This window comes from Hippopotamus amphibius, unplaced genomic scaffold, assembly GCF_030028045.1.
Source record: "Hippopotamus amphibius kiboko isolate mHipAmp2 unplaced genomic scaffold, mHipAmp2.hap2 H_1, whole genome shotgun sequence".
Classification (NCBI taxonomy): Eukaryota; Metazoa; Chordata; class Mammalia; order Artiodactyla; family Hippopotamidae; genus Hippopotamus; species Hippopotamus amphibius.
The window spans coordinates 1713099-1737370 of record NW_026648280.1 but is presented as its reverse complement, the minus strand read 5'-3'; the positions used below and the strand labels follow the sequence as shown (position 1 = coordinate 1737370).

General features: G+C 39.9%; 1 protein-coding gene across 1 annotated transcript; it reads left to right on the top strand.

The window, feature by feature from the left end:
• The first annotated feature begins 7591 nt into the window (after nt 1-7591).
• LOC130843043 (uncharacterized) lies at nt 7592-12299 on the top strand. Its single transcript, XM_057719710.1, has 3 exons — nt 7592-8505; nt 11260-11781; nt 11882-12299. The coding sequence occupies exons 1-3, from the start codon at nt 7592-7594 to the stop codon at nt 12297-12299; spliced, it is 1854 nt and encodes a 617-aa protein (XP_057575693.1).
• The last annotated feature ends 11973 nt before the right edge of the window (nt 12300-24272 follow it).

Below are 24272 nucleotides of genomic sequence, written 5' to 3'. Positions count from 1 at the left end.
TCACCCTTGCAGTTTCAGCCCCACCCTCATCCTAATCCATCACACAGCAACACTGTCACAAGATTTCGTAAAAACAAACGACTAGAAACCCACACTTAACACGATAACAAAGTCATACAAAAAGGCTTTCACAGCAGTCTCTTTCAGGGACTTCCCTTGTGGTTCAGTGGTGAAGACTCCGCGTGTGCTTCCACTGCAGGGCATTTGATCCCTGGTCCAGGAACTAAGATCCCGCATGCCCTGTAGCCTGGCCAAAAGGGGGAAAAAAATCTCTTTCGATCAGGCCAGGTCTTTGTATAGAGTCCATAACATCAAACCCTTTGGGGCCAGAGCAGTTGTCAAAATAACCATCCCCCATTCCTGGAAAAGCATGTACCTATAAATTTTCCCCATGCACAAAGCTTGAGGATAAAACTGGAAAATTTCCTTTTATTCAGGAAACTCACCTCCTCCAGAAGACTGAACTTCAAGCTGGGCTGACGGCTGAGCTGCTTTCTGAACTGGGTTCATCTGATGTGTCTTCCCAAGGCTCCTCCCTTCTATAGTGTCTGGGACGTAATGTATTTAAAAATGTGATTGGATAAAATGTGCCCATTGACGTAATCCTTTGAATGTTCATCCAGCTCCAGGGTTCTAATACGGTATTACATAACACCTCTGGACCTGGGGCACTAGGCTATAGTGAAGCACACTAACATTTCTGCAGTGAGATGTAACAATAGTCACACTAAGGGGAGATATAAAGCTTAGTCTCACATACGTTCTGATCGAGTTTTTTTTTTTTCTAATTTATGGAACACTTCATAAATTTGCATGTTGTCCTTGTGCAGGAGCCAGTTTCAGTATATGTGCTGCTGAAGTGAGCACTGATCAAGTTTTCTTCCAAGTGAGTCTAATACAAACTTGGTAACACTTTCTAATTTTCCAGGATTTGTGGATGGCGAGTGAGGCAGAGAACAAGTCTAATATTCTCTCCTCCTGTGCCAATCCGCAGCTGGTGAGTCACAGGGTGCCCCAGGACTCCAGAGGACAGGTTCCCAGTCCAGCAAAGAAATGGCAGGGGCTGCAACTAAGATCATTTCCGTGGGAAGAGAGAGAGTGGTGCTTATTTTATGTTGAGAAAGTACATCATTTGAGAGACTTAATGTGAGGACTGAGGATGAAGGTGGAGTTATAATGTGCTAAGGCTCCTGGTTTGAAAATCTGGCTGTCAGGGGGGTCGTGTACTGAGGAGGAAGAAAGGCAACTGGAGGAGATTCTTTGAAACTCAGCTTTTGCATTTCCTGACTCACATGGAGTGAGGGACAACCCCACAGAAGATAAGGGAGAGTATGGGAAACAAAAGGATTGTGTTTGACAAGAAAGGCACTTGTGCGGCAGCCTAGTTGTTACCTGTCTGTTCTTTACTGTCAACTGTATCTAGAATCAAATCACTTTTCACCCTCCACTGTCAGGACCCTCAGCCCTGTCAACCAAAATACAATTAACATTCAAGAAGAAAAAGGAGAATTTTATTCAAGCCAAACTGAAGGTTACAACCCAGGAGACAGACTCTCAGAAGTTCTGAGAACCCCTCCACCTGTTAGAAGTCAAAGGCACAGTCAAACAGATCTCAATGTTTTCTGACCTGCTCAGTGTTCCCTGACACTTTTTTAACTATTTCACAGGTAAATTGTTCCCTAGCTGTTTCTGTAATTTTTGACAGAAAACTTTATAGTCAGTATTAATTGCTTTCAGTGATTTGTACAATCTGTAAATATTTTTCAAAGATAATTTGAAGTCCCTATGAAAGTATTGTCACTGAAAGTACAGGTGATATGATAATCCCTTCCCAATAAGGAGATGACATCATGGAATTCCAAACCTTTATCTTGGGTTCAGATGCCCCTTTCCTCACCTGCACAGATGCTGCCTGGGAACACATGGTCCTGACTGCCAATGTTGTTTGGTAAGTGTCTATCTTTTAGGTAACTCTCACATTCACAAGATAATTATGTCACAGAAAATCCAGTTTAAAACACCAATATAAATCAACTTCTTCTCTCTCTCTCTCTCTCTCTCTCTCTATCATGTTTTCTGGGATTGAAACACGAATATATTTTTGTATATAGAAAAAAATTATGCTTCCTGACAACATGTGATACCACCCCCTCTTTGCCCACTGCTTTGATGCCTGGCATCTCTCCTCTTACCTCACAATTACAGCGTTTATGAAATCTTCCTTCATTTTGCTTTGACTAAGATGCTGCACCTGACAGCATTTACTCTAAAGACTTCACACTGCAGGCATGTGCCCAGCAACTAGATAATGATACTGATCTCAAGGCTCTGAGTAATTACCTGAGGTCTGAGCGACACACATTTGGTTTTATTTTCCTGTGAGCCTGTTGTGCTAAATGGTGTCTTTATGATAGAGTTCTGTCCTCAGGAAAAGAGTTAATATTTATCTCCTGTATAGAGACCTGAAAATCTTATCATTCCCCATGTAAGGAAATGACACGTTGCTTTAATAAAAACAGTATGGCTAATGATTGTGGGGTTTGAAAAAAAAATAATCAAAGACGTCAATATTTTAAGATAGTAATATTATCCTGACATATAATGTAACCAGATGTTAAAATGCCTTGCTGTTCACATTTTGTGATTAGCTTCTGGCTCTCTCTACGCTCTAAGATGTATGTTTATCAGTCTAAATAGATGAGAATACAAACCATAAAATAAAATTCTGATGAGAGAACTTGCCCATAGCCAGGTCAACATCCTTCTCTCTGAGAACAGGAGTCACTTAATTTAGAGCCTCCCTTCATTACCCAAACCCTACGAGCAGGGAGATATCAGGATCCTTTCTTGCCATGTATTGCTGAAGTCTTTAAGAGCTGGAATGATGCATAACCACAGCAACTTCCAGATTTACAGCATTTCCTGGCTTCTATTTAAATAAATTTTATTAGTTTGCATACCATGTCTTCGTACCTGTTTGATATTTAAATTAATTTTTTGATGTGTGTTCCAAAAGATTCCCAAATCGTTGCCCTTCTCATAGTTTACTTCACTGTCCTAATGCTATTGCATATTTTTATTCCATTAGTTCTGCCCAAATTTTGTCCTTTCAATCTTAAGTGGTATTTCTGAAATTATAAAAGGTTAAATTGTAACTGTAAAACTATAAATTTCATTGTGAAAAATGTAACAAATCAATATGTGTATAAATTTAAGGTGAATATTCACTTTGACACCCCCTACCCTGCTCCTTTCCACCTTCTCACCTCTCATAGGAAACCCTGCTTCACTTAGTGAGTATCCTTCTGGTGAATTGATATTCAGTCACTAAGATTTCTCTTAGATCACATCTGCTGATTTATGGCTGAGTGAATTCATCTTCTGCATCTCTTATAAAACATACTAATCAATGTTCAAGGGATATGAATGGACATCAGTAATGAGATATGTTCTTCTCCTACTCACCACCCCCTCACCCGACTCCTGCCAGACTCTTTTTATCACTAGTGTCGTAATGTGTTTACCGAGGCACGTCCTCACTCTTAAATGCATGTTGTTCTCTTTCAGTTACTGGAATATGATTGAGATATATTTTACAAAACATTTATTTACTGAATCCTAAACTGCACAATCATTTTGGAAATAAGATTAGAAAAATATATCATATAAAATGTTATGTATTCAGCACGAGAAATGATTTTCAAAACAATTTAAATTTGTGGATGTTTCGTCTCCTTTCATATGTTCTGTCACATGTGGCTACAAGAGGGAACCTGGGAGAGGCCCGGGAAAACAAAGTTTGTTATACTCACAGTTACACTCACAGGTCCTAGAGACACAGTCACTCATGGCAAGAGGAGGCCACATGGGGAGAGCTCCCCAAGGGAGTGGGCTCAGGCAAGTAGTTGGCGGGGACAGAGCGAGGAGGAGGGGAATGAATCTGTGAGCTAGTGCCTTTCTTGAGGTTCAGGGGGAGCAGACAAAAAAGGGTGAAGGTGGATTTCACTGGAAGGTTTGAATGATCCTTGGTGACAGTCAGGGGGGGCAAGAAGGGGAACTTGTGGCAGCAGCCAGCCTTCTCACTGGTTCCCCTGGTAGGATGTTTATGCCCTGTGTGTGAGGATGTTGAGGCAGCAGGAAAATATGAATTTTTACAATTTACAATATAGCAAGCCAATTTTAAAAAAATCTAAAATTTAAATCATTTGACTATTGGTTTTGAGAGAAAAGACAGATGATACAATTTTTTTTTTTTTTGGCCCCTCACTGCAGCCCATGCAGGATCTTAGTTCCCATACCAGCGATTGAACCTGTGTCCCCTGCAGTGGAAGTGCGGTGTCCTAAGCAGTGGACTGCCAGGAAATGCCCAGTATAATTTCTTATTAGAGGAAACTGACTCTAAAATGAAATTTCGGCAATAGTATGTGTACATATGAAACATCCAATGTCCTTTTCAATCTAACTTGGCTTTTTCTGGTTTTTATAAGAAAATCCTATTTTCCAATGTGGTTTTTTCTAAGAATTGCTTATTCATATACATTTCCCCCAAAAGCACTGAGATTATTATCACTTCTTGTTGTTATATATATTTAGATGTTTTCATTGAGCTTTATTTCTTTGTTTTAGGAATATTTCAGCAAGACATTTTAAAAGTGAAAAAAGTTCTATGTTTATAAACACAAATATGCTAACAATGTTGTAAGTCCTCAAGTTTGGTACATGCTTAGTAATACTTTACTCAGCCAAAATTATAATGCTATATGCACTATTTTCCACTAAGAGATTGGATATTCCTTATGTTCAGATCTAGTATTTATTTATTTTCTCTAAGAGTAAATTTGGAAATACAGCTCTAACAACTTAATTAAATCTCCAAATATTTTAATTGCATATATTAAATAAGTCATTTCTCCAAACTAATTCATCAACTTTTATCATGTATAAACGTCTATAGACTTATCATATAAATACCAGGAAACATAAATCATTTGCAAGTTCCTTGGTCTATTCCATTTTGGCTTTTGCCAGTAGCAACCTGTAGTTATTATCCTTTATATATAGTAAGGCAAGTTCTTGTTGTTAAACTGATGCTTTTTTACAAAAATTTGCATTATTTTCATATCAATAGAGGAATTTCAGAAATGTTAACATTTTCATTGGAATTTTATTCAGTAACATACTTCTTACTGTGAATGGATTTATTAACATTGGGAAATTGGCATCCAGGACAACATTTTTCTCTGCTATTATTTAAAATGAATCCTATGAGTTAAATACAGTTTTTGGTTTTCATTCAATGTTCTCCCCATATTACTTCATTTTAACATTGTTTTCCAAAATTTCACTTATTATTTTTGCTTATACATTTCAAGGAGACTGTTATCAATATAAGGGGAAAAAGTCAGCTGTCCTGATTTTTGACTATTCTAAATTATATTATTGATCCTAATAATAATACCTTTATCTCTCAAGTGCAAAACTATTTCAGTTCTTGATCATGGAAACTGAAATTCATCTCACAGCTATTATTCCCGCCATATTGAAATACAATGCCAGGAAGATGGAGACTCAATAAGGTGCTGTCCAGCATAGTGGTTTCGTGTCTTCACAATTTGAAGATGTGCTCATCTTTCATCATCCAATAGTGAAACATCAGAGCATTAGGAAGGAGGAACTGTTCTCATGAGGAAGTCTCCCCTAAAATGTTGTTGAATTTATTTTTTCTTTCTTAATTTTGCATCTCCTATGTTTTCCCATGATGGATAATGTTTTCATGTGACATCTACAGGTCTTATCTAAAACAGTCCAGTTTTGCGTGCCTGCACAAACACTCTTTTCTGTGAAATATACTCTGTACAGACACTGCAGGCGAAATGGTTGCTATTTACCCTTTATCAGTTTTCTGAACAATGAGTTGCTTCCTTAACATCTTCCAGCATTAACTTCTGTAGTTATTTTTATATCATTTAAAGACAAGGTTTACGTGAGTGAAATTTTTGAAGTTACTACGGTACCAAAATTGTGCAGGAGCAGCTTCTTCAGCTGGAATCCTGTCACATCAGTGTTCTACTTTCTTCCTTCCCTTATATGACAAATAGTTTCAAGATTATCTTGGAAAGTTCCTTTCCTAAATGTGAGTGACATTTTTCTTTCCTCCTTGCAAGACACTCTGTTTACTCATACTGGGTCATGTGTTGACTCCATAAAATGGGTGCTAGACTTAGGCATTGTTGTAGGGTTGTCCAAAATTTCCAGATTTTTGTTCAGTAGAAAGGGAAATGAAATACATATCAATTTAAAATCTAATATTATATGAATTAGAATTGATTGCTTTTATCAAATGCAGATTTTAACTTTTAATCCAGTTCTTTAGTTTTTTTGTTTTTGTTTTTGTTTTTTTTGTTTTTTAATTAATTAATTAATTTATTTATTTAATTTATTTATTGGCTGTGCTGGGTCTTCGTTGCTGCACACGGGCTTTCTCTAGTTGCTGCGAGCGGGGGCTACTCTTCATTGTGGTGCACAGGCTCCTCATTGTAGTGGCTTCTCTTGTTGTGGAGCACGGGCCCTAGGTACGTGGGCTTCAATAGTTGTGGCACATGGGCTCAGTAGTTGTGGCTCACAGGCTCTAGAGCACAGGCTCAATAGTTGTGGCGCACGGGCTTAGTTGCTATGTGGTATGTGGAATCTTCCCAGGGCAGGGCTCGAACCTGTGTCCCCTGCATTGGCAGGTGGATTCTTTACCACTGCGCCACCTAGGAAGTCCTCTTTAGTTTTATATTTGCATTTATTTTGTCACACATATAAACACTTTCCCACTTATATTAACATATTTTATTCTAAAATACTCTATCAATACATCACAGTAAAATATGTAGACAATACATAAGGTTTCTTTGTAGGTAGTTTTGTCTCATATTTTGCCCTTAGGGATATACAGTCAAACTTCTGTATTTTTAATTCACTTGAAGTATTTCCTTTGATATAGAGACCACCATTTGGATAGTCAATCATTTTTTAACCTGTGAATTTAGTGCTTTTAAAACACTTACTTTGCTTTACTATCATTTAATGATTATGTGAAATATGTACACTAGTACAAATAAAACACATTAAAAAGTTTTTTTCCTTAAAAGTCTAGCTTTAAATTCTGCCCCATCCTATATAAATATATGTTCTGTGCCTGTATTTTCATTCCTCCATATACTTGGGAAAACTCCAGCACACTCTACACACAGTTTTGTAGCTGGCTTTTCAATGCATCCAGGTCATAACTTCAGGTCAGTGTAGAGATTCTCTGCACTCAATTTACAGATGTAGAAAACTCTGTTGCACAGATGTGCCATGATGCATTCACCCAGATCCCATAAATAGGCATTACATGTTTCCAGGCAGAAACAGAATCTTCAGGGAGTAACCTCTGCATCCATAAACACATACTTAATGCTCATTTAAATTGAGAAATTACATGTTATGCTTAGCACTGGGGGTTACTCGACATGGTGGTGATGGTAACATATTTCTGTTTGTTTGTTCAACTGCCCATTCCTCTGGCTCCAACGAAAATCAATGTCCCATAGATACTGATGTGATGGCTCCTTCAAAGTGGGAAGTGGGAATTATCTTAGTCACTCAGATGGGAGTGGGACTCCTTGGGAACTCATTCCTCCTTTGTCTTTATAACTTCACTTTGCTCACTGGACACAAGGTGAGACCCACAGACTTGATTCTCAATCAACTAGTCTTAGCCAACTCCTTGGTGCTTTTCTCCAGAGGGATCCCTCATACAATGGCAGCTTTTGGATCAAAACATTTCCTGAATGAGGCTGGATGTAACTTTCTCTTCTATTTGCAAAGGGTGGCCAGAGGGATTTGTCTCAGCACTGCTTCCATCCTCAGTGGCTTCCAAGCCAAAAGGCTTTGCCCCAACTTCTCCAGGTGGATGGAACGCAGGATGAGATCACCAAAGTGCGTTGCCTTCCTTTGCTTCCTTTGCTGGATCTTGCATCTTTTGGTAAATATCCTTTTTCTTTTCAACATGGCTAGTCTAACCCACAGTAAAAACTTTAGTATTAATATAAAAGTAAATTATGGATACTGTTCCTCAGTGAATCCAGACGGAATTATAAGGTTTGTAGTTACAGCCATATTCTTCACAATAGACTTCATAAGTTCAGCCCTCATGGTCTGGGCTAGCAGCTCAATGGTCATTTTCCTGCACAGGCACAAGCAGCGAGTCCAACACATTCATAGCCAAAGCCACTCTTCTAGATGTTCTGCTGAGGCCAAAGCCACATGTATCATCTTGATCCTTGTGAGCTCCTTCTTCTCCTTTTACTCACTGTCTTCTCTTTTGACTCTTTTGATGACTCTATTTGTTATTCCAGGCCAGTGGCTGATTGATCTCTCTATATTTTTGTCTTTATGTTTCCCAACATTCAGCCCCTTTGTGCTTATTTGCAGTGATACTCGTGTCAATTTTAAGACCGTTGTCTTATCTTCTAGGCAAGGAAAACACTTGTTGCTAATTTGGTCGTGATCATTTGACTCTATTCTCTACAGGAAATTCAGTTTCTTTCCCTCATCTGTTAATATTTGGTTGAGTAATAATTTTCACATTTTTGATAGGAATGTATATTCTATGTAGACAGGAACAATTAGGTCCTAAAATTCATATTTCTATGAGGTCTAATATTGTGGTAATTATTTACACAATCAAACCAGCTTTTCTAGCTTCATCAAAAAAAATTTCATGAAATTCTGAAATAGTATTCTAGGAAATTTTTTAGTCTGGGAATTTGGACAAAAATCTCCCACCTTGCAGCTTTTTAAAATTATAAATAACAAGAAATTTGCCATTTTAATAATTTTCAAGTATACAATTCAGTGGCATTACATATATTTGCAAACTTTTGCATCTACCACCACTAGGTTTAATAAAAAAAAAATCAAACCAAAAGGAAAATGTGTACCCATTAAGCAATAATACCTCATTCCCCTGTCCAGCCCCTGAAATCTCTACTTTCAGGCTGTACAAGCTTATCTATTCTAGATATTTCTTACAAGTGGAATCATACAATATTTTTCCTTTCACATCTGGTTTTAATTGTTTTTCATGTTTTCAAGATTCATCATGTTGTGGCATGTATCAGAACTTCAACCTTTTTTATGACTGAAAAATATTCCACTGTATGAAAATATCACTTTTTTAAAATCCTTTCATGTGTCAATCCACATTTGAGTTGTTTCCACCTTTAGGCTATTGTGAATAAGGCTGCTATGAACATTGGTGCACACAAATGTGTTTGAGTCCCTGCTTTCAATTCTTTCAGGTGTATCCCCAGGAGTGGCATTGCTGAGTCCAATGGAATTTCTATACTAAGTTTTAGAGGAAAACTGGTTTTCATATTGTTGAACTGTTTTTTACATTGGAGCTTTTTACATTCCCATCAGCAATGTGCGAGTGTTCCACTTTCTCCACAGCTTCATCAATACTTGCTAGTTTCCCTTTTTTCCCATAGTCACCCTGGTAGATGCAGATTGGTATCTCATGGTTTTGAGTAGAATTTCCCTAGTGTACAATGATGTTGACATATTAAGCAATTTAATCCTGTTTTTCGTGATCCTTTTCCTCTTCTAATTTCTTTGGACCTCCCATCAGTATACAAACATGGACTGATACCTACCTTCCTAACAGGAAAACTCCCTTTCATCCACCACCTCCTTAAAGCTTTATCTATTCCATTTCCTGAGGCTCCTTGGCTCCTCTTCCCCACTGCCCATCCCAGTCAGACTTGCAGCCCACATCTTAAATTCCTTCCCTCACAGTGTCTATTCCATTTCCCAAATAAAGTCAGGGAAAGCCATCTTCTCCATGTGAGTAAACTGCACATAGCAAAACTGGTCTCCAACAGGACGTAGACATAACCTATTAGGAAGAGAGCTAGTATATAACATGACTTCAGCTTGTCATTTTGTGATTTTCCTCCCCCCCTTACTCAGCTCAAAAAACGTTTTACCTAACTCCAGTAAGTCTCTTTCTAGAAGGAGCTCCTACCTCAAATCCGATTTCTTCCAGCCCTTAAATAATTTGGAAGTTTCATGCTGTACTCTGTGGATTTCCATGTAGTCACAGCTCAGGGCAGATGAGGATGCTTGAATTCCTGTGTGGGCCTAACAGAAAATGAGATGTGTGCAATGAAGAGGCCTCAGAAATCTGCTTGGGGGGAGTTCCCCAGCAGTCCAGTGATTAAGACTCCACCCTTCCAACGCAGGGGACAAGGGTTCCATCCCTGGTCAGGGAACAAAGATCCCACATGCTGCATTAAAAAAGTCTGAAAAACGTTTTAAAAAAAAAAGGAAAGAAAGAAAAGAAATCTGCATGGGGTCACCAGGGTGTCTGAAAGAAAACTGTGCCTGTTCAGGGTGAGACTTCACAAGGATGCACAGAGAACTGCTGCTAGGGCTGAGAACTGGCTGGAGGTTATGCAGGCTGCACAATGCTGGCAATATTAGAATTCTGACCAGCCAGAGTGGGGATACCTCCCTGAACACTTTAGGTGGCCCCAGAAAGGCTTCACCTAGGAGTCACAGGGTGTCCTAGTATATATGCTCCTACCCTGGTCAGGCAGCATTGCAGCAGCTGGTGGAGGGACAAGGAGGAAATGAGATCAGCAATGATCCCCTAGCTGTATTGCTTTAGGCTTGAGGGTGTCCTACATCCCCACAAGGGTTTCCTACTTTCTCTTCAAGTAATTTACAACTCTCTCTTTTAATAATGGGAGGGGTTATGCCTCAGCAGAATCTACCATTGAATTGTGTTGCTTTTCCAGATACCCTGACTCTGCGAAGACGCGTAGGTGACGGAGGTGGGTGTGGCGGTCCACTGCCAGCCTACCCTGGATCACAGCGGGGCCTCTCTCAGATGGAGTCCTCCCTGCGCTCCACGCTGGGGGAGGTTCAGGGACAGTCTCTCCCTACTCCCCATCCAAAGGATTCTGGATAGCTCTTTTCCTCTAAGAACAGAAGCGCTCCAAGGCAGTGATGCCACGTGTGAGCTGAGGGCGCATCTTGGAGAGGACAGCCTCGCCTAGACACAGTGGGGGTGGGAGGAGAGCCAGGCTGGGACCGTGCCCGTTGTCCGTGGGCTGAGAGCAGGGGGTTGTGGAAGCCGAAGAAGACACCCAGGCGGAGTGGGCACCTCCGTGGGCGTCTGTAAGGGCATTCCCCTGAGGGTTGAGACTCCATCCCTGGCCCCAGAGTCTCCATCTACTGGCTTTTCACCCAAGGGCAGAATCCCGACTTTCACACGCAGCAGCCAGGGGGCGCCAGCCAGGGCCGCGAGAGAAAAGGGTCGCGAGCTGCCCTGAGGACTCTCCGGGCGGGAGAGTGGGGAGCTGCAGGGACGCTCAAAGGGCCTCCAGACCCCGCGGAAGTTCCTGTGTCTACCAGAGTCCTCCTGAGAAGGGTTAACCTGGAGCCCGCCGAAGGTCTTTCCGGGCCCTTCTGGGCTCCAGGCGCGAGGTCTCCACCACTGCTCCAGGACGAAGGTCCTCACTCCTTCCTCTCACTGAGGTCAGGCGCAGACCCAGGCGCCAGCGACAAGTCCGCGCTACCCTCCGGGGGCACAGTCTCAGCTTTTCGCCTACGAAGCCAACTCCCGACTTTTCCAGGCGACCCGCACGAGAGGCACCGACACATCCGCCAATCCAGATACGGTCAGGTCACCAGCCGTTTTGGGGTCAGAGGTCCGGTTCGAAAAAGGTCCCGACGGTCTCCCACGTAGTCCTCCCACGTAGCCCGCGACCACCCGGGTTCCAGTGGGGGGCCCGCGTGTGTCCTCGAACGTCTACGCAAGCCCTGGACCCCAGTGTGTCCGTAGCCGGCCCCTCACCCGGACACTTGCCGGGACGACTTCCGTACCGCCCCCCAGATTAGACCACCGCCCAGACCACAGGGCCCTAACAGGGCCTCCGGGACTCCGAGATCCCGGTGTGGGCGCCCCTTCTGCGTCTGGTGGGCCCGTGGCAACTACGTTACCCCCAATGCCGGGTGACGCGGCCCTTGATGCGCAGCCAATGAATGCCCGGAAGCAGGGCGTTTCCTCGGTCGCACCAGAGGATCTGGGCGGGACTTCCGGCGTTGCTGTGGTGACCGTCACTGTGGCTGCTCCAATGTCCAGCCTCCATCCGACTCCTTCCGCAGCTCGGAGTCCGGCTCGGGGTGAGCAGAGCGAGGAGGCTTTAGGGCAGACGTTGTCCCCACTGCACAGCAGCGAGTCTGCAGGCCCGCGGTGGTAGACGACGATTGTACACGAGTTGCGTCTCTGTCGCCCGCCATACAGGAGGATGTGAGCAAGTCAAACTGATCAGTGATCCCTGGGCTACCACCTCATTACCTGTCATCTTGCAGACCGGGGACTATGACTTGGGTTGGACACACCTGTGCCTAGTGCTGCTTCTCCCCAGCCATGTAAAGTTGAAAAGTGAGCAGAAAGACCACCAAGTGTGGAATGAGCTGGGTTGTCCTCCCTGACCCCTCCTTCCTATACTCTCACTAGATGTAATAGAGTCCATGGCTAATCCCCTGATTTATACACATAGAAGACAGAATTTCATGCATCCAGGAGAATGTAACTAGAGGAGGAAGTGCACAACCTCCCTACCCCCCATTTATATTAAACAACACGTGCCATATAGAATAAAGGGAGGGAAAAAATAATGAAGAGTTTAAAATCAGCATATTAAAATAATTGGGGAGGGGCTTCCCTGGTGCAGTAGTGGTTAAGAATCTGCCTGCCAATGCAGGGGACACGGGTTCCATCCCTGGTCTGGGCGGATCCCACATGCCGCAGAGCAACTAAGTCCGTTTGTCACAACTACTGAGCCTCTGCTCTAGAGCCCACGAGCCTCAACTATTGAGCCCAGGTGCCACAACTACTGAAGCCTGAGCATCTAGAGCGCATGCTCCACAGTAAGAGAAGCCACCACAATGAGAAGCCTGCGCACCACAATGAAGAGTAGCCCCAGCTCTCCACAATTAGAGAAGACCCAGGGGCAGCATTGAAGACCCAATACAGCCAATTAATTAAAAAAATAATTAGGGAGATAAGGAAAGAAAAAGAGCCACCAGAACAAGATGATATGCTGAAAACAAACAACAAAGCAAATGTTCCTGGGGAAGAGGATAAATCTAAAGACAAGAAAAAGGATGAAAAAAATTTTTGATTAGTAGCAAGATACATGATCAGGTTGAGAAGAACACCTAAAAATCAATGGAAGGCCTCCCCTGCAAGTCCTGTGGATAAGACTCCTCGCTCCCAATGCTGGGCGCCCAGTTCGATCCCTGGTCTGGCATGCATGCTGCAACTAAAGACCCTGGAAGCCACAACTAAGACCCAGTGCAACAAAAATAAATAAATGTTAGAAAAAATAATAATACAAATCAATGTAGGGACTTCTGTGGTGGTCCAGTGATTAAGATTCGGCTCTTTTACTGCAGGGGGCATGGGTCCATCCCTTGTCCGGGAACTAATATCCCGTAAGCTGCATTGTGAGCCCTGCCCCCACCCGCCAAAAAAAAGAAAAGAAAAGAAAAAACAAATCAATGGAAATGAAAAAAGAAATAGGAAGCACAAAATAGCTAAAATTTAACCCGCCATACGAAGTTATGTATATTGCTCTAAGTAATGAGTAAAATCTAAGAAATTTGATGAAAGGGAGGAATTATTGTTATATTTATATGTGATAAAGACACCAAAAGTTAAGTAAAAGTGTATTTATCTTTCAGAGATGGTCACTGAAGTATTTAGGGATGCAGGGATACAGATTCTTGGATTTGCTGTAAGAGGAGAAGATTTGAAAGGGTGACAGGATAGGATTATACATAAAATGAGTTTCGCTATGGATTGGGTCTATTGAAGGCTGTGATGGATTCACACAGTTCGTTATTTCATCCTTTTCAATTTTGTAGATGTTTGGTAGCTTCCATAGCATTTAAAATATCTTATTTCAATAATTACCAAATGTTGACAGTTTGTTTTGTGCTACAATTTTTTTCTTTTGTTCTCTAAAGCACCATATATAACCTTAACAATTTTACAAACTGCAAAATCTGCTTAAAACATTGTATCACTCCCATTTTTTCATTGCTAATAGGTATTTGCCATGACTTTTTTTGGGGGGGAGGGGGCACCATTTTTTTTCTTTAGATCTCTATGGGAGTATAATTGCTTTACAATGTTGTGCCATTTTCCACTGTACAACAAAGTGAATCTGCTGTATTTATACATATATTCCCGTATCCCCTCCTTCTTGAGCCTTCCTCACAGCCTCCCTATCCCACATCTCTAGGTCATCACCAAGCATCGAGTTGATCTCCCTGTGCTATGTAGCAGCTTCCCACTAGCCATCTATTTTACATTTAGCAGTGTATATGATGATTCATGTTTTCTTTTGTTTTAAAGATTTATTTTATTATTTATTTATTATTGTCTGCATTAGGTCTTTGTTGCTATGCAGGAGCTTTCTCTAGTTGTGGTGTGTGGGGGCTACTCTTCCTTGTGATGTGACAGTTTCTCACTTCGGTGGCTTCTCTTGCTGTGGAGCACAGGCTGTAGGTGTGCAGGCTTCAGTAGTTGTGCCACATGGGCTCAGTAGTTGTGGCGCACGGGCTTATTTGCTCTGTGGCTTGTGGGATCTTCCCAGCCCAGGAATCGAACACGTGTCCCCTGCATTGGCAGGCAGATTTTTAAACACTGTGCCACCACAGAAGCCCATGGTTCATGTTTTAAAAGCACATACTTTTACATAATTGATCTACTAGCTTTTCATTTTTGTGTTCATATACAAGCATGTAAGTATATGTATTCATTTCAATGGCATGCAGTAGAGTTTTAGTTCTATTTTTTCAATTGTGCCCATATTTCAGAAATTCATTTTCACTCAAACACTAAATTCCTAATATTTTGCATACTATACACCTAAACAATTTCCTACTTCTGTCTCAGTCACTCTCCATTTCTCTCTCTTACCCTCCCCGCCCCACACACACACACTCATAAACACACACACACAATCAAATACTTTGTGTTACTTGCTCTTGTTAATGAATACATTAACATTGTTAATGAATACATATTAAATAACATTAATGTTAATATCTGACTCTACTAAATATGTTACATTTGAAATTTTCAAAAAATCTGGTAGAATTATGTCTCCCATTATATATAATTATTTTTGTCTTTTTATTAGATATTTAGAAATATCATTTACACTGTAAAATCACACATATTTAGCTGACTGCATTTTTTATTATATTTAAGCTTTCCTTCCTTTGTAAGGACCATGTTTTGTCTCTAATTTTATTTAGTCTGCTTTTAAATTCTTCATTTTTTTTCAGTGTTTTCTCATTAATTTTATTGTTTATTTACCTAACTAAACACATTTTCATAAGGAGTTTTTCCTCATATTTTCAAATGATATTTTCATTTATAGCATTTTTTCAAATATAGCATTCTTTCCAGCTAGAAAACCTGTCAAGTGTTGATTTTTTAAACTTGCATTGGTGTCTAATGTAATCTCATTAATATGAATAGAAATTAATTTCATTCTATAACATTTAGCATTTATACAACTGCATTGTATCCCAATATTAAAACTGGATTCATGTATGCCCATAAATATATTCATGATAATATTTTGTCTCTTTGATTGAGTATGCCAGACATTTAATGTTTAAGTAGTGGTCTCCAGCAATATGATTGCATTTTTTTATTGTATATTGGAGTATAGTTCATTTACAGTGGTGTGTTAGTTACTGCATTTCTATACAATTAAAAGTGCTACTGAGATATAACCATAGTATACCAGAAAAAAAAGGAAGAAAGAAAGACAGAAAAGGAAAAGAAAGGAAAAAATAAAAGTCTGTAATTTTTAGGAATATATGTGTTGTACGGTAGTTTATACCCTTAATATACTGCACGTTTATTTATTACCAAGGTCAGGTAGTGAGAGACCAGATGCTTCACCTAAAACACAGACATCTTTTGCTTACCTATTCATGCTTTTACCTATAGTTTTTGTAATTCTAAAAATTGGGAGTCTCTCAAACAATAATCTGGATGTGATGAGCTGGTAACACAAGTTAAAAAATGACCAGAGATTGGAAACCACAGCCACTTAGGTGGATCTTACATTTTTCCAGATTACATCTTTTCCTACCTGGTTGACTGCACTCCTTTCATTTAGGTCTTCTAATACAGAATGCCTTTACATTGCTTTTCCCGGCTTAAGAAAGATGATGAGAAAGATAGTAGATTATGGGACTTAATGTCATACTATCTAAAAGTGAAAGATTAAACACTGGAAAAGAAAATAATATGATACTTTAGAGAACTGAAGTATTTTTGAAACACTTGGAGAGAACAAATTGTTAGCATTCATTAATTAACGAAATAATATAGTACTATAAAGCAAGTAAACTCCAATAAAAAAGACAGATTTTTTAAAAGACCCTTTTAAAATGTTATCATGGAATTTATCAAACAGCTGAAAAATCAACAAGGATAACATAATGAACCACATGGACCCATGACACAGCTTCATTAGAACCTGTTCACACCAATACTTATTCCACAACAACATCTCTTGTTAGAGAAAATCCCAGACACCTTATCACTCTATCCCTAAATACTTCAGTGAACTTCTGTAAAAGTCAAAGATACGTTTACTTAATTTTACAGTATTTTATCACAGGTAAATATAAATGGTAATTCCTTAATATTATCACAGTTCTGAGAGTTTACTAAATATTTACAGTGGTGTGTTTCTATCTGTGTAATGTAGGTGTATATCTAATATAACATGAAAGACACAAAAAGTAAAAAAATATAGATGAATAGAGATATGATTATAGATATAGGAATAGATCAATTCTGAAGGACACACAAGTTCCTGGGAGGGTAGAGAAAATGTCAGATTAGTTCAAGAATGAGATTATCAAGGTACATTGAAAATCTGATTAAATGTCAGAGTAACATTTGTATTTTGACACCTTAAGTAATTGTGATTACTCCTTATTCCAAAACCCCACAATGTTATTGCCACATCCATTCTTACCTAAGATTTTCAATTCCCTGAATGCAAGATAAATGTGGCTTTCATTGGACTAAATGAGAAAGATGGTAAACAGCCTTCCACCATGATACAAACTTAAAGAAACTGTATTAGACACTTCATTTAACACGAGTTTCTCCAGCCCAAAACAACATCAACCAATGTGCACAAACACACAGCAGCAACTTTTTCTCACACAGACCCCAGGTGTCTATTGAGTGGGAGCTCACCTTCTTTATCTTGTTACTCATCATATACCCGAGTCATGAAGCCTCAGAGGGAAGTCTGACAGCATTGGTGTATTTAGTGAGAGGCAAAGTGAGAGAAGTTTTAGAGAGAATATAACCAAAAGGAGAGAGAAATGTGAGGCATCCCTAAAGCAGGTGGACAAGAGTGTGCACAGGCCTCTTGCTTTGCTCATTTCCAGATTGTATGTATTTCTGCTTATCTATCTGTCTATCTGTCTATCTATCCTCTATCAAAATGTTTGCATAAACCAGAGATCCTGGCAATCTTGACATTGCTGAAGTAATTAATCACTCCGGCCTGCACAGACCTGCACTGATCGGTAATAATGACTGAAATTATCCCTAATCATAGAGGTTCTGTGGAAACACAGGGAGAATCCAAACTAAGTGTCCCTTGCTCTCAGATGGTGGGGAGATAAACTGCCCATTGCTCATCTAAAGTTTCTGCTTTCCAACCTCAAAAGACCATTTTTTGTCATTGTTTAAAAACAGGTTATCCTAGATTTCCTGATAAATAATGACAAATAAATTTGAAAGTTGACTAAAGGAAAGCACAATTTACCAAATTTGGATTTGCTTTCAGGACAGTAACTACTGCGGCAGAATACAGGCAAGCCTGCAAAATGGATATTTAAGCCCAAGGGAAAGGTTTGGGGTTCCGTGATCTCATCTCCTTGCTGCAAAATCATTATCATTTCACCTGTAAAACCAGTCACAATGTCTGCAAGGGGAGTTGAGATTATCTCTGGAAAACATCTGGGATTCTGCAAGCCACTGAAAGCTATTAAAAGTTCCTAATAAAGATATCCAGCAGGAATGGCAGGGACATATGGAAGTGAAACTGCTTTTGAAATGAACAAATAAAACTCCTAAACGATTTACAGTACAGCACAGGGAAATATATTCAATATATTGTAATAACCCATAATGGAAAAAAATTTGAAAAAGAATATATATATATAGTATAATATATAAAAGTATGCATAAAGAATGTATTATATATAACTGAATCGCTTTGCTGTATACCTTAAACATTGTAAATCAACTATACTTCAATAAAAAATAAAATTATTAAAAAAATAAAATCCCAATTGCATGCGAGAAGAGGACTCTGACATGTAATGAGTGAGAGAAGGAAGCCAATCACATGCCCACATTTTTTTTAACCATTGAATTTTATGTGTTTAAACAATTTAACATGGTTCATAGTTTCATCATTATATGAAATATTTATATTTCTACAAAGAAAACAAGATATTTTTCATGAAAGTATAGCTTTGATTTCTGCTCCATCCTTTATATGTCTGTGCCTAAATTTTTATTCCTTGCCTACATGGGAAAAATCAGCATACAAGACACACATTACATAGTCCACCTAATTTTCACTTCAGGTTGCATCCAGTTAGGAACTATAGATCAGAGTGTAGAGATCCTCCCCACTCAATTTACAGGTGTGGAACACTTGCTGTGCATTCGGACCATAGTTCATTCATCTGGGTCCTGAAGATAGATATGTAAACTGTTCCCAGGTAGAACTTTCATGAATAGCCTCTCCACCCATAAGCACACATACTTAATGCTCATTTAAATTGAGAAAATACGTGTTAAGTTCAGTACTGGAGGTTACCTTTCTCTTCATTTTGTTGTAAACCTAAAACTACTCTAAAAATTAAAGTCCAACAAGAAAAAGTTAGCCAGCATTCTTTAAATCTTTCATGGATGAGACTCTCAAATAAATGTAAGGCAGAGAGTGATATCAGCAAAATGGCAGAATGAGACCTGACTTCATACCCACCTCCCCCTACAACAACTGGCATCCATCCATGGACAAAAGTGCCTTTGTGGGAGCTGTGGGATCCAGGAAGGTGATTGTGAAATCCGGTGCAGCCCAAGGATGAGAAGACCCATTCTGAGGAGACAGGCGAGCACTCAGGCAGCTGACTTTCCAACCACAGCGCTGGAGACAGACCCCAAAACAGCTCCCTATCCCTGGAGACCCAGCTACAGCCCTGCTCGACTTGGACTCCATCAGCAGCACCACATGCCAAGGGAATGGGAATCTTGCCCACCCATGCATTAGGTACTAGGCTTACAGACCTCAATCCCGGCTGTGAACCCTGAAGTGGCCCATGAACCTTCTCTGGCCCTTCTTAGCTGCTATCCAGGAGTCCTCGGAGAACAATGATTTAGACAATCATCCATGGAGGAGAGGGTCTTGGTAGGACTCTAGGTCCAGAATTAAAATTCCAGTCCACCACTGGAGCAAAAAAAGTGAAGATTGGACCCATTGAAGAGAATAAGAGAAGCGGGTTGACTTTACCTGTGTCACCCCACCCTGAATGTGGTACAGCCAAGTGCCAAGAGAGGCCTTCTCAGTCACAATTTCTCCAGCGAATGACAGTGAGTGAGTGCTGGCTTCCTGAGCTGTCCAGGATGCTGGCCAAGGCAGCTCATTTCTCTTTCGCCTCATTCAGAGCAGAAAGTTGTGAGCTGCAAGCCTAAGGGGTGGTGAGTGGCTGGCAGAACAGCAGTCGGGGCTCAGAACAAAACATGTCAAAGGGACTCAGATCCTCCTAAGGAAGACTGGACTCCATGGCAAGGTGCACTCATGAGCTGCCGGGGATGTCCCAGCTGCACATCCCCCCAACTGGCTTATGGGAAGGCCCTGAAATCCGTGTACCTCACTGACACCCCACCCCGACCCTGTAGCCAGGACCCTGTGCATGTTGTCCATGGCAGCCAGAGTGAGCTTTTGCAGATGGCTAGTGAGTGCACAGAAAGCCAGCCAAAACCTGTATTCCAGCGAGAGACCAGAAACTTAAGCATTTAGCATCATTCTTTGCCTGGCCTGGGAGGCTAGAAAGAAGGCATACAAGCTTAAGAATCTGGCTGCAAAAGGGAGTAAGTAGTGTGGAGCAAGTGTGTGTGTAGAAGGTCTAAGAAAGTCTCAAAATCATGAGCAGTGCTGAGAGAAGGTATTTCCCAAAGTCAGTCAGTAAAGACTGGAAGAGATGACTGCTACTTCAAATGAGAAGATAATGCTAGACTACAACTAACGTGAAAAATCAAGAAAATAGACGCAGCCAAAGGAGCACAATAATTCTCTAGGAACTGACCCCAAAGACAAGGAATCTGTGATTTACCCAATAAAGAATTCAAAATAGCTGTCTTAAGGAAGCTCAGTGAGCTAGAAGAAAAAGCAGAAAGGTAAGATCCCTGGTGGTCTAGTCGTTAGGATTCCGCGCTTTCACTGCTAGGACCCGGGTTCAATCCCTGGTTGGGGAACTGTGATCCCACAAGACATGCAGACAGCTGAAAAAACCAAAACCAAAAAAACAACGAAAAGACAATTCAATAAATTCAGGAAAACAACACATTAAAAAATGGAGGGAACTACCCTGGTGTTCCAGTGGCTAATACTCCACGCTCCCAGTGCAGAGGCCCAAGGTTCGATCCCTGGTCACGGAACTATATCCCACATGCCACAACTAAACCCTGAACAGTTAAATAAATAAATATATAAGTAAATAAAATTTTTTAAATAGGCAATTTAACAAAGAGATCCTTTAAAACATTCTAAATTCTAAAAAAGAAGCCAAGGTAAGGTCCTAAAAAAGAACCAAAGAGAAATTCTAGAGCTGAAGAATACACTAAATGAAATGAAAAAGGCAATAGAGACCATGAACAGCAGAATGGACAAAGCAGAAGAAAGAAAAAAAGAATACTCCTACACCATTGGCGGGACTGATAATTGGTACAGCCACTGTCAAAAACAGCATGCAGGTTCCTCAAAGTTTTTTCTTTTTAATTTTTTGTTATTGAGGTAACATTCGTTTATAACATTATATGATTCATATGTACAATATTATGTTTCTACTTCTGTATACACTACACATGCTCACCACCAAAACTTTAGTTTCCATTTGTCACCATAGAGTAGATCCCCTTTACCCATTTCTCCCTCCCTTCCCCACCCCCACCAATTCCTGTCTGGTAACCACTAATCTGTTCTCTGTATATACACTTCTGGTTTTGTTTGGTTTGCTTTATTCACTTATTTTGCTGGTTGATCTTTGTATTCCAGATTTGAGTGAAATCATATAGCATTGTCTTTCTTCTATCGGACTTATTTCACTTAGTATAATACCCTCAAGTTACATTCATGTTGTCACAAATGGCAATATTTCACATTTGTTAAGGCTGAGTCGTATTCCATTGTATGTATATATACCTCATTTCTTTCCCCATTCATCCATTGATGGGGGCTTAGATTGTTTCCATATCTTGGTTATTGTAAATATTGCTACCATGAAAATAGGGGAGAAAAAGTCTTTTCAGATTAGTGTTTTTCTATTCTTTGCATAAATGTACAAAAGTGACATAGCTAGATGATATTGTAGTATCACTACTAGTCTTAATTTTTTGAGGAATGTCCATGCTGTTTTCCATAGTAGTTGCACCAATTTACATTCCTACCAACACTGCACGAGGGTTTCCTTTTCCCCTTATCCTTGCCAACATTTGTTAATTCTTACCTTTTTTGATAAAAGCATTCTAACAGGCAAGAGATTTTGATTTGCATTTCCTGAATAATTAATGATTTTGGACATTTTTTGATGTGCCTGTTGCCCATCTGTATGTCTTTGGAAAAGTGTCTATTCAGGTCCTCTGCCCATTTTTCAGTAGAGTTGTTTGGTTATCTGTTGCTGAGTTGTATGGGATCTTTATATATTTTGGATATTAACCCCTTGACTGATGTATGATTTGCAAATATCATCTCTTATTGGATAGGTTGTCTTTTCATGTTGCTGATGGTTTCTTTTGCTGTGCAGAAGTATTTTGTTTCATGTAGTCCCATTTGTTTATTTTTGCTTTTGTTTCTGATGCTTATGGTTTCAGGTCTTATATTCAATTCCTTAATCCATTTTGAGTTAATTTTTCTGTAAGGTTCAAGATAGTGGTCTAGTTTCTTTCTTTCTTTTTCTTTTTTTTTCTTTTATTCTTTTTTTTTTCTTTTTGCATGTGGCTCTCCAATTTTCCCAACACAATTTAATTAAGAGACTATTCTTTCTCCATTTGCTCCTTTGTTGTAAATTAATTGTCCATATATGTGTGGGTTTATTTCTGGGCTCTCAATTGTGTTACTAATCTAGTTCTCTTACTAATCTGTTTTTCTGCCAATACCATGCCATTTTGTTTACTATATCTTTTTTAAAATTATTTATTTATTTATTTATTATTTTTGGCTGCGTTCAGTCTTCATTGCTGTACACAGGCTTTCTCTAGTTGCAGAGAGTGAGGGCTACTCTTCATTGTGGTTCATAGGCTTCTCATTGTGTTCGGTTCTCTTGTTGCAGAGCATGGGCTCTATTTGTGCAGGCTTCAGTAGCTGTGGCTCTTGGGCTTTGTTGCTCTGCAGCATGTGGGATCTTCCCGGACCAAGGATCAAATCTGTGTCCCCTGCATTTGCAGGCTGATTCTTGACCACTGCCCCACAATGGAAATCCATGATTACTATATCTTTGTAACATAGTTTGAAATCAAGGAGTGTGATACCTCCAGCTTTGTTCCCTTTTCTCAGGATTGCTTTGGCCATTTGGGGTCTTTAGTGGTTCCATATAAATTTTAGATTTTTTTGTTCCATTTCTGTGAAAAATGTCCTCGGGATTTTGACATGGGTTGCGTTGAATATGTAGATTTCCTGAGATGATATGGACATTTAAACAATGTTAATTTTTCCAATCCATGAGCATCGAATATCTTTACATTTATTTGTGTTCAATTTCTTTCAACACTCTCTTGTACTTTTCAGGGTCTTTCACTTTCTTGGTTAAATTAATTCCTATGTATTTTTATTCCATTTTTGTGTAGCTGTTCAGTTTTCCCAGCACCACTGCTTGAAGAGACTATCTTTTGTCCATTGTATATTCTTGCCTCCTTTGTCATAGATTAATTGCCCAATAGAAGCACGGTTATATTTATGGGCTTTCTATCCTGTTCCATTGATCTGTCTGTTTTTGTGCCAATTTCGGTTACTGTACCTTTGTGGTATAGTCTGAAGTCAGGGAGCCTGATTCCTCCAGCTCCGTTTTTCTTTCTCAAGGTTGCTTTGGCTACTCTGCGTCTTTTGTGTTTCCATACAATCCTAATTCTTAACAAAGAGTTTATGTAACCTTGCACGCTTTTTTGCCTTTAGAAGCCTCCCCCCAATTGGGGGTCTGGCAGAATACAGTTAAAGTACTTCTTGGATCACTACCTCCCATGCTACAGTCCTAACAAACCCCAAATAAACACCTCTTTATTTTAACCAGGTCTCTGTTGTTGGAAATTTTGGTTAGCGCTCCTCACCTTTTTAAAATATTTGCTGAAGTATCATCCTCCCTATCTCCTAGGCTATAGTTCTCAGCTTGAGTAAAACTGTTTTCTATTCCTATCACAGATCGGTTTGTGAATATTTCCATTGACACTAGATAATAAGAGGCTAGTATCATTCTTCTACTTATTAGATCTCAATGTTTTCTGACCTGCTCAGTGTTCCCTGAGACCTTTTAAATATGTCACAGGTAAATTGTTCCCTAGCTGTTTCTGTAATGTTTCATGGAAAAGGTTATAATCAATATTAATTGCTTTCAATGACTTGTGCAATCTGCAAATGCTTTTCAAAGACAATCTCAAGTCCCTATGGAAGTACTGTCACTGAAAGTACAGGTGACATCATAATCACTTCCCAATAAGGAGATGACATCATGGTATTCCAAACCTTTATCTTGCATTCAGATGCCCTTTTCCACACCTGCACAGATGCTGCCTGGAAACACATGGTCCTGACAGCCAGTGTTATTCGGTAAGTGCCTATTTTTAAGATAACTCTCAGATTCACAGGAGAATTATGTCACAGAAAATCCAG

Coding starts and splice junctions, on each gene's coding strand:
- LOC130843043 (XM_057719710.1), top strand. CDS start 7,592: ATGGCTCCTTCAAAGTGGGAAGTGGGAATTATCTTAGTCACTCAGATG. Junction 8,506..11,259: donor ACCGTTGTCTTATCTTCTAG/GCAAGGAAAACA, acceptor CCCTGGCCCCAG/AGTCTCCATCTACTGGCTTT. Junction 11,782..11,881: donor AGGTCCCGACGGTCTCCCAC/GTAGTCCTCCCA, acceptor GTGTGTCCGTAG/CCGGCCCCTCACCCGGACAC.